The 10,821-nt window shown below is 39.8% G+C and overlaps 1 protein-coding gene across 1 annotated transcript in view; it reads right to left on the bottom strand.

Annotated features, from left to right (window-relative positions):
• The window catches only part of LOC106871622 (protein scribble homolog), a 698,511-nt gene that overhangs the window by 647,197 nt on the left and 40,493 nt on the right, over window positions 1-10,821 (bottom strand). Inside the window, exon 3 of the mRNA XM_052966764.1 lies at window positions 9,723-9,812. Within this exon, the coding sequence (XP_052822724.1) occupies window positions 9,723-9,812 (90 nt within the window). The remainder of the gene's footprint in view (window positions 1-9,722; window positions 9,813-10,821) is intronic.

Genomic DNA, 10,821 nt, shown 5'->3' with positions numbered 1-10,821 from the left:
GATGGTTACATCAGGCTCCAATCTTATTTGGCAAAGTTTCTACAGCTGGATGCCCTTCCTAACGCCAACCACTCCGACAGTGTAGTGGGTGCTTTTACGTGCCACCAGCACAAAGGCCAGTCAGGCGGTACTGGGATCGGCCACGCTCAAAATGGTGTATTTTACATGCCACCAGCACAGGAGCCAGTCCATCGGGACCGGCAACAATCTCGCACGAATGACTTTTCTCGTGTCACAGGCACAAGTGCCAGGAAAGCGACGCTGGTAACAATTACGCTCAAATGGTGCTATTTACGTGCCACCGGTACAGAAGCCAGACAGCTGCTCTGACAACGATCACGTTCGAACGGTGCTCTTAGCGCTCCACTGGTACAGGTGCCATCACGATTTCGCTTTCGCTTGCCGCAACAGGTCTTCGCCAGCCGAGTTTAGTGTCCCAATGAAGGAGACGTTGGCATGGAGGCCAGTCATTGAATTTAGTGCAATTTTGATTGCATTTGCCTCAACAGGTCTACGCAAGCGGAGTTTAGTGTCCAATGAAGGAAAGGTACGCATAAGTGGGCTGGCTACACCCATGGCAGAGGCCTTGGATTTTGGTCTCACTTGGCTTGCCGGGTCTTCTCACGCACAGCATATTTCCAAAGGTCTTGGTTAGAAGTCATTGCCTCGATGAGGTCTAATGTTCGGAGGTCATGCTTCACTACCTCATCCCACGTCTTCCTGGGCCTGCCTCTTCCACAGGTTCCCTCAATCGCTAGGGTGTTGCACTTTTTCACACAGCTATCCTCATCCATTCTCGCCATGTAACCATACCAGCGCAATTGTTTCTCTTGCACACCACAACTGATGCTTCTTAGGTTCAACTTTTCTCTCAAGATACTTACACTCTGTCGAGTATGCACACTGACATTACACATCCATCGGAGCATGATATAGATAAAATGAAATATATATGTGTGTGTGTGTGTGTGTGTGTGTGTGTGTGTGTGTGTGTATATCTTAATATATAAAGCTGAAGTTGTGTGTCTGTGTGAAGCCTTTTTAAAAGTTTATAGAAATCCACATTTTCCACTTTTTCGTAAAAATTTTTGCATCAATGGAATTTTCTCGATGTGAACTTTCCAGTGCAGTAATTAGATTTTAAAAATTCCGTTTACTTTGTGTGACTTAAGGGAGATTTGGCTGTTGTTTCTAGCAACTTTTATATTTCTTCCCTTCTACCTGGAACAGCGTTCTTACACACGCGCTCAACAGAGAGAGAAAGTGATACATACAACGTCATAGATTAAACTTTCTTCTCAGTATTCTTTACCTATTTTTCATAACATTGATATGTAAAAACACACACAACCACACATACGTAATCTGTGACAACAACATACACATTACTCCACTTCACTATCTCCCCCTCTTCCTCTCTTGCTCTCTCAAATGCATACACGTGCAAGTAAACACAATCATTCACGTTCGTCAATGTGGCATAACTACAGAGTTGTACTCACTGACTTTGGAAGGTCATAACTTTCAGAAAAATGAATATTTTTTTAATGAAATTTTCTATGCATATATTATTTATTATGTAGATTCCGAATATACAAAAAGTTTTGGTGAAAGTGTTTTGGGAGATGGGTGGGGGCCAATTTTCGGAAATTCCACTTAAATTCCTCTTCACTTCCAGGAAAATGAATATTTTTTCGTGAAATTTTCTACAAATATACCTTGATGTATGTACATTTCGAGCATATAGGAATTTTGAAGGAAACAACTGCAGGTTATTTTTGAGAAGTGTTCCCCACTCGATGGTGTTTCGGAGCAAGTCGTCCATATTTGTTTCATTTTTCTCTATTATGTGCGTAAGTGCATCCGTAGATTTCTAATGAAGTAATAGGCAGTGAAGAGAAGCCTTCATAAGAAAACTTTTAACTTCCTCTATTCCTTTTTCGCCCTCTCTCTACCTCTTCCTCTCTCGCTCTCTCAAACGCATACACATGCAAGTACACAATCATTCAGTAAAATATAACTCATGTTCGTCAATGATTTGTAGATATACGGTGGTGCACCAGCATGACCGCAGCCACTTGGCTGAAACACATAAATAAATAAATAAATAAATACCACGATTTTCACTAGGCTGTTATGGTTAGGGTTTTAGGGTCAGGGTTAGGGTTTTAGGGTTAGGGTTTAGGGTTAGTGTTAGGATTAGGTTTAGGATTAGGGTTAGGGTTTTAGGGTTAGGGTTTAGGGTTAATGTTAGGGTTAGGATTAGGTTTAGGATTAGGGTTGGGTAATCGTGCGGGTGTTAATCTGAAAAATTACAGATATGTGAAAAGTACCAACCCTGCCATCTATTATAACTTTTGTTGTTCTGTTTAATATATACATAGATTATGCTTCCAATGAAGAGAGTTTGGTGGGGAAAGAAAACAACCGGTTTAAAATGACAGCAATTCACCACATTCCAGAAGTTACTTTGAACATAATGCAAAATGGTGCATCAACATCTTCTGCCCAATCTGATAGAATTCTGGCAAAACTGTGTACCAACAGATTGCCAGCAATTGCTTCATCACAAATTGCCGTCCAAGCTCCTGTGAAAAGGGATTACCCTACTATGTATAATCAGGGCAGCGCAAAAAGTTGTTTTGCACAAGCATTTCTGTAGACAATTAGACGGATGAAATTTACGTACGCTTAATAATGTTACGCAAAACAGCCTTTAGAATTTCTCCATTAATTCCATCGTCTTTTGAATGATGAACATATTTACATCATAAGGGTTTTTTTCGTTGTAAGACTTTCTTTTTTAGTTGATTTTCACCTAGCAAGACTTATCGTAGATGGCGTAATAAGTCACACCCGGACAAGGTCAGGTTATACTGCTAGTATATATATATATATATATATATATATATATACATACCGGAGTAAGCACATAAAATGTGCAACAAGGTGGAAAAGAGTACTCAAATACCAGAGGTAGAGTAATATGCTTTATTTAAAAGCAGCAGAAATATAACAAAAGACTGTTACTCTTAGTTTCACGTTCCCGTTCATCGGACATTTTTGTTATATATATATATATAGATATATATATATATATTTCTTTTTCATTTTATCTTGTTTCAGCTCATGAGCTGTGGCCATGCTGGGGCACTGCCATTTGGTGTTGCTACATAATTTTACTTCACGAATGCTTTTCAGGAATTGACATTTGGTGCATGATAGAGTTTGATGCAGCTACCCTCATCTGCACCTCCTGCCATGAAGTTGGTTCATCTGGGACACTTGACAGGAAGAGGTCCAGCTTTATTTTCAAGATACCTTCATCCACCCCATGCAGGTCTATCAGGTCCTTCGGGAGCATATTGAAGAGCTGTGGACCTCTGAAGCCCAGGCTATTGCAGTATCTTGTCCTACATCTTGATGGCAAATTTGGAGTCCTTGGCACTATGCAGTGGCACCCAGTTCTAGTATTTGAGTAACTTATGATGCCAAAGTTTGGGACAATTCCTTCGAGGATCTTCCAGATGTATATTATGGCATATCTTTCTCATCTACGCTCTAAGGAATAGTCTTGATCTATTGAGTCTTTCCCTATAGCTTATATGCTGCATAGAGGTTATCTTCTTTGTGTAGCTTCATTGGATTGCCTCAAGTTCTGAGATTAATATGACACTGGTTGGTGACCATAGCTGAGAGCAATAGTCAAAGTGGCTTAGGAAAAGTTTCTTCCAGAGGACCATCATGGTTTCCTGATCTCTTGTTCTAAGAATCCATCCGGTCAGTCGACTGCATTTCATTGACAATTTAGCAACATGCACATGAAAAGTTGCATTATTACTCATGTAAATGACTAGGTCTCACACTGACTGTGCCTCTGGGAATGCAGTCGCTCCAGGTCCAGTGTATTTAATGGGTTTTGCATTCAGTTTTGCATGCTGATAGCATAAGGCTTGAAACTTTTCAGCATTAAACTGCATGCTTTTCTTTTCAGCACACTAGTATATTTCATCCAGCTCACATTGCAGGTGCATAGTGTCTTCAGGGTTCTGTATTACCTGTGAGACTTTTGTATCATCTGCGTAACTTGTGATCGTGGCTCTGTGTGTGCCATTCTCCCAATTTCCCAACTATGCCGAGATCACGCAGTTTGTGACATATCATTCCATGATCGACTTTATCAAAGGCCTTTGCAAAGTCGAGATACATCACTTCCACATCTGAGTGGTTGAACAGGTGTTTCAGCACCCAGTCATAGTGTTGTAAGAGCTGAGTCAGGCAGCTTCTTCCTGGTCAGAAACTATGTTGGGTGTCGGGCAGCAAGTCATTTTCTTCAAGGAAGGTGATTAGTTTTCTTCCGACTATTCGTTCCATAACCTTGCTGATGTGCGATGTCAGAGAGATAGGTCTGTAGTTCTTGTCCTTCGCTCTGCTACCTCCTTTAAGAATAGGGCATATTTTACCCTCCTTCTGTTTTCTTGGGAGTTTGCCAGATACAAGGAAGCTCTGAACGAGGGACTGCAGTGGTCTTGTTAGGACTCGCTTACATACTTTCAGAAAAATTGCTGGGAATCCATCAGGGCCAGTAGCTGAGTTTGGGTTAATTTCATTTATAGCCCTTATTACATCGTCTTCCTTTATATCGATGTAATCGATCATCATTGCCTCTGTTTTTATATCTGCAGTGGTAAAAAAGTCAGTTGGATTGCTGACTTGAAAGTGCCCTAGGGGTGGAGTGAAAACACTTTTGAATTGATCATTTAGTATTTCACTTATCCTCCTTGGGTTTCCTGTGAGTGTACCATCTTTTTCAAGGAGTGGCCCTATCCTGCAGTGCACTGAAGCTGTTTCTTTGGCAAACTTGTAGAAAGCTCTGGGGTCAGATTTTATATTGTCTATAGCCCAGGCTTCTTTGTCTGCTCTTTCTTTTTCATGGGAGAGTTGCAGATTTTTTTCAATCTCCAGTAGTTGTATTTTCAGGCGGGACTTTTCACTGCTTTCAATTTGTGTGTTTAGGCGATTTGAAACTTTTGTATGCCGTCTCATGAGAATTTTCCTCTCCCTGAGGATTTTGTTCTTGTGTACAGTGGCCTTTCTCTCCGAGATACATTTGTAGCATATGGCTTACATTACAGACATGAATTGTTTAAGTTTCATGTCGATGTCCAGTGGAGAGAGACATTTAGGCCAGTTTTGTTTGAGGATCTCTTTCTCAATTTGCTTCCAGTTTGCCTTATGGAAGTTCAAATTGGAAAGATTCTGAGAGTTTCTTGTAGGCTGCATGTTCATGGTTTCCTTTGGTCCGTACATGGTCAGCTCTACCATGTTGTGATCCGAGAGTTGCGTCAGTGTGACTTTCACATTCTGGATGAGATCCATATTATTTGTGAAGCAGAGATTCAGTATGTTACATGCACTGGTTGGTTGGTTGGAGTACTATTTGTTCCATGTACAAAGTATTGATGAGGTTCAAGAGGGATTTCACCTGTCCTTGTTTGTATCGTGTCATTACTGGGAGAGAAAAGCCCTTGGGCCATATGACATTGGGCAGATTGAAGTCTCCCATAAGAAGTACACTTATGTGTTGTTCTAATGTGACTAGAACTTTTTCTACTTTTGTAAGGCAGTCTTCAAACTTGCCTACAGATATATATCATTTTATATATATATCTGTAAAAATATGTGACACCCATTCAGCAGCCATGACAAAACTCTGAGTCTCGGATGCTGGGGTGGAAACCCACGCCGCCACCTCTTCAGTTACCAGGCCACTGAAAACTCCCATGAAAATGACCACCAAACAAAGGGAAACTACTGTGTGGTTGACCGTTATTAAGACAAAAGAGCCATAGAGCGCTGAGTAAGTGGACGGAGCAAAGGTAAGGGAGTGAAAAAGTCCACAATAATATAGATGAGTGGTTAATTAGAACTGCACGAGGTATGTACAGAGATGTTGTCAGTAAGGTGAAGGTCAGCAATGAATATATCAACTAATTTAGTGTACAACTAAGAGCTCCCCAAGGATCAGTTCTCATCCCACTTGTTTTTCATAGTCCTCCAGGCTGTAACAGGAATTAAAGACTGCCTAGCCCTTGGGAGCTCCTCTATCCTGATGACTTTGTTCTTATAGCTGAATTACTACCTGAACAAGATTTGAGGCAAGATCTAAAATCAAAGTGCTATAAAGCTAATTTAGCAAAAACCAAAGTCCTAGCAAGTAGAAAAACATATTAATCACTAATCCTGTCAGGGAGACGGCTTTACTCAATATACAGAAAAGGTGTTGGTAGAAATTCTACACAGTGTACCCAGTGCAAACTATGGACACATAAGTGGTGCAGTGGTATTACAGGAAGGTTAGCAGCAAAAGTAGTAGTGTGTGTGTGTGTGTGTGTGTGTGTGTGTGTGTGTGTGTGTGTGTGTGTGTGTGTGTGTGTGTGTGTGTGTGTGTGCGCGCGTGTGGTGTGTGTGTGTGTGTGCGTGTGTGTGTGTGTGTGTGTGCGTGCGTGCAATAAGCACTAAGAATGTATAGGCTTCCTCAAATGTCCAGGGGATCCTTAGAAGTAGTAGATAGTTTGTTATCTAAGTGGCTAAGTTAGCAGTGGAGGAGGATACTCTGAAAGTATTGCTGCTAAATTAAGAACAGGCTAGGTAAAGTTCAGAGATTTATTAACTTTGTTGGTAATAAAGGGCTTCTTCCTCAGAATAAAAGGTAGATTGTATGATGCCTGTGACTACAGAGGAGATACAAGGGCTTGAAAGAAATGAAGCCAGCATACTCCACCAGATGGGTAATGTCTGTGTGCATGTATGACATAGTGTACGTGATTTAAGAGCAAAATGGGGTATAAGAGATATAAGATATCGTGTGCAGGAGAGAAAACTGTACTGGTATGGTCATATAATGCATGTCGGTGAGGAGAGCAGCATAAAGAAGTGCCAATCTCTAACGGTGGAGGGAACCTGTGGATCCAGGAAAATGTGAAATGATGAGAATGAATCTTCAGATTTTGAGCCTCAGTGAGACAATGACAAAGGACTGAGACCTCTGGTTATTTGCTATGCTTGAGAAGACATGTCAAGTTAGATAAAATTGTGGCTATCCATACGTACAGGCATGTCCTTTACCTCCATGCCCCATTTTACACACACATAAATCTATCCTCTATCAGACATTCCCACAGCCCATCTTTCCCTCACCCATATCACCCACTGCAGACCCCTCTACATTCCTATCCATGCTCACCATGCCCTCACATATCTACCATACCCCTTCCTAGTCATTTCTAAATCCTCTCACAATTACTTATTATATATATACCATACCTCACCTCCCAGCCACTCCAATTTCTTTCACCATCACTTCCAATCTCTACAGCCACTCCAATTCCGCATCACCTGCTATCTGCACTATCTCTAAACATCTCCCTTCTCGCAATCTTATGGAACATCTTCCTCTATCTTCTCTGTACTACATATACTACCCCTACTGTTCCCTGTGGGAGGTCCTCTCTCCTTCTCACTCCAACTGACTTTCTGTTTCTCTCTCTATCTCTCTCCCACCTTGCTCTCCTTTCATGTCCTACTGAGGTAGTCAAGTACCTCCTCGATATTAAGAGGCTACCTCTGTACCCCTATCATACTCTAATCTCTTGGTTCCATTCCCTCTCTCAGTTGTGAGATCTTTGTCATAAAAAGCACCAAGCAGTGATGCCAGGAAAAAGGCACTCAGTACACTCTGTGAAGTGGTTGGCATTAGGAAGGGCATCTAGTCATAGAAACCATGCCATAACAGACAACTGGAACCTGGAAACTTCGGGGATGGGGAAGGAACAAAGAAGACATCAGAATTAGAGTATAAAGTAAGAAGAATCGGGAACCACAAGAAGCATTGACTCAGGAAAGAAATATAAATAAAGCCAGAAAGGGAGCTAGGTGTCAGGATGAACAAAGAAGTGAAAGCTAATTTGGGAAAGAATGATGAAGGCAAAATATTGTTGAAGATGATAGGGAAGAAAATTTGCACAACCAAGAATGAGGATACTAGCTAGGACAGGAAACCTGATCAAACAAAATATGATGGTGGGCTGAAAAGTTCAGAGGCTAACTCTGATGTTATAGTTGTAAAATCTTGCATGCATTAATTTCAACACTTCTTATTAGTAACTGCATTGTTTCTCTCCAAGTAAACTGACAGCTGACTTTTCAAAGAAGACTTCAAAAGTAACTAGTAACAACTTCTCTTGAAAATGAACAAAATTTGGCATCGTGGTGATATGAAGAACCTGTAGAAAAAAGGGTTTAGCCCCCAAGGATATTCATCATGATGTGATTACTACATTAGGGGATGATGCTCTGCCTTTATCAACAGTGCAAAAGTGGCAGCTGAATTTAGGAGGGGCAAGTCTTGAAAATGAATCAAGGTCTAGACATCCTGCAACTGCAACCACTGAGGAGACCATTGATCATGTTCACCACATGGTGATGGATGACTGACAATCGACTATAAATCAAATAACCAATGCTATTAGCATATCTTGTGAGAGAGCTGAGAATATTCTGCATGATGAACTTGGTATCATGAAGGTTTCTACTCGGTGGGTGCTATGTTTTGTCATGGAGTGTACTATGTCAACTTGCTGAGGCAGTTTCAAAAGGCTATCAAGACTGAACACCAAGGAAAACTGATGAAAGGGGTCTTGTTTCATCAGGACAATGCTCCAGCACACAAATCCTTCATTTCAATGGCTGCTGGCATGACTGTGGCTTTGAATTGATTGATCACCCACCTTATTCTCCCAATATGGCCCTGTCTGATATATTATCTGCTTCCCAACATGAAAAAATACTTGGCTGAGAACCAGTATCACAGTGATGATGACTTCATATCTGTTGTTGATGACTTTTTTTAAATAACAGGGTGAAAGCTTCTTCACCAATGGGATCAAAGTATTACAACATTGATGGAAGAAGTGTAGACTGCAAGGGGGACTGTGTTGAAAAATAAACCTCATTTGGTCACATTCCTGAGAATGTCTTGGTCAATCTATGAACTTTTCAGCCAATCCTTATAGAGAACATTTCCTTATGATTATGAAGGAAATAACAGAATATTACTACCGAGTGGGAAGATGTTTATGGCTGACACTGTACCACAAAATGAATTTTTATGGGTACTGCTAGTATTATTTTATATTACTACACCTATTTGAAATTATTGCTCCAATTTGGATTCTTTTCTCCAGTTACTTATATATTTATCCATGTTCTTACATATTTTAAAATCATATTTCATCTGTTTAACTCTGATCAATTTTCCTGTGCTTGTGTCCATTTTTATGTTGGTTTCCTACAAGTAGAATATATCTTTAGATCTCTCTCTCTCTCTCTCTCTCTCTCTCTCTATCTCCCTATCTATCTATCTATCTATCTATCTATCAGTCATAACCCCTTGTTGAATCAGCTTTAAATGTTTATTCGATGAGTTGCTAAATAATCATCACTGCACCAGTTATAAATATTAATAAATTATTGTATTGTTCCTCAAGTTCACTTTTGTCTGCTGATCAGTTGTGTGAAATGCTGAGTACCAGTTTGTGAAGTTTTCATTATTTTACTCAAAGTCTGGTATATGAATGCTGTTTTCCCACCTCAATTTGCACCTATGCACTCAATATGTTTGTGTATGTATAAACCAATTACAGATTGTATGAAATACTCACCCTCCAAGGTCAGCAGGTAAACGGATTATTGCCAGGTCATTAAGCCCTAAATGCGTTAAATTTCTTAGCTGTGTCAAACCTTCAGGAAGTCTGTGATAAAGAGAAAAAATTAAATGATAAAAATAATGCAGAAAAAATGTTTGTTCAAATATATTTGCATATTGGAATTATTATTGAGGAACAATTTCCAGCCCTCCCAACTTTTTTTTCTTTCTTGTTTTGTCTCCTTTCCAATAAGGTATATGAATTTTAATCTTGAAGCCAATTCTTGTTACTTTTTTGAAGCTTTCTGAACAGGCTCAGTGGTAGATAAATGATTTCAGCTGAGAGACAAGTCAATGGGACAACTTGTGATTTCTAATTCTTTGAAGCTGACTTGATGTAAACAAATATTAAGAAAATTAAGATGCTTTATAGTACAATAAAAGTAAGAAGAGAAATATCTATCTAACATTTTTGGTAGAAACCCTCATACTAGTTCCCTTCTTTTTACCATCTCCTTCACTAACAAAAGTGACAAAGACTTGAACAACTTACTTGTTACCAGTTAGTTATCCTTAGAAACTCCAAACTGGAATTATGTTTGAAGCTTTCTTAATCATTTACAAAACAAAATACCTTATTTACCACAGAAAAGTATCAACGGCAAAGAATGAAATAGAATATAGCAGTTAAATATAGTATCCTGAACTAGAAGCAACAAACTTCACCCCCATAGCTACCCTGATACTTTGAAATTGTGTCACCGGCATACAAGGGTCCGGGAACAGGGGGTGCAGCGGGTGCACCCGCACCTCCTAGAATTTTCAGGGGGTGCAAGATCAAAATTTGCACCCCCTACATAATCTTACCAGTTGCAGAAAAAAAGTGTCTAAAATCTATCGGTATAAAATGCTGAAGTTTGATCTCATTTCAAAACAAAGAAAAAAATAAATGTATAAATAAATAAAAGTGATGAAGCTAGCATAAAGTTCCCTAGGGAGTTCTGAAGGCAAGTAGCGTCAAAATACAAAAAAGTAAGTGACAATAACAACAGTAGCAGCAACAATAACAACAAAACCAGCATGTATGGTTAATTTTGAACATATAGCATTACTTG

Source organism: Octopus bimaculoides, chromosome 3 (genome assembly GCF_001194135.2).
Source record: "Octopus bimaculoides isolate UCB-OBI-ISO-001 chromosome 3, ASM119413v2, whole genome shotgun sequence".
Taxonomy (NCBI): domain Eukaryota; kingdom Metazoa; phylum Mollusca; class Cephalopoda; order Octopoda; family Octopodidae; genus Octopus; species Octopus bimaculoides.
The sequence above is the reverse complement of the archived record's forward strand: the minus strand, read 5'-3'. Positions and strand labels throughout refer to the sequence as shown.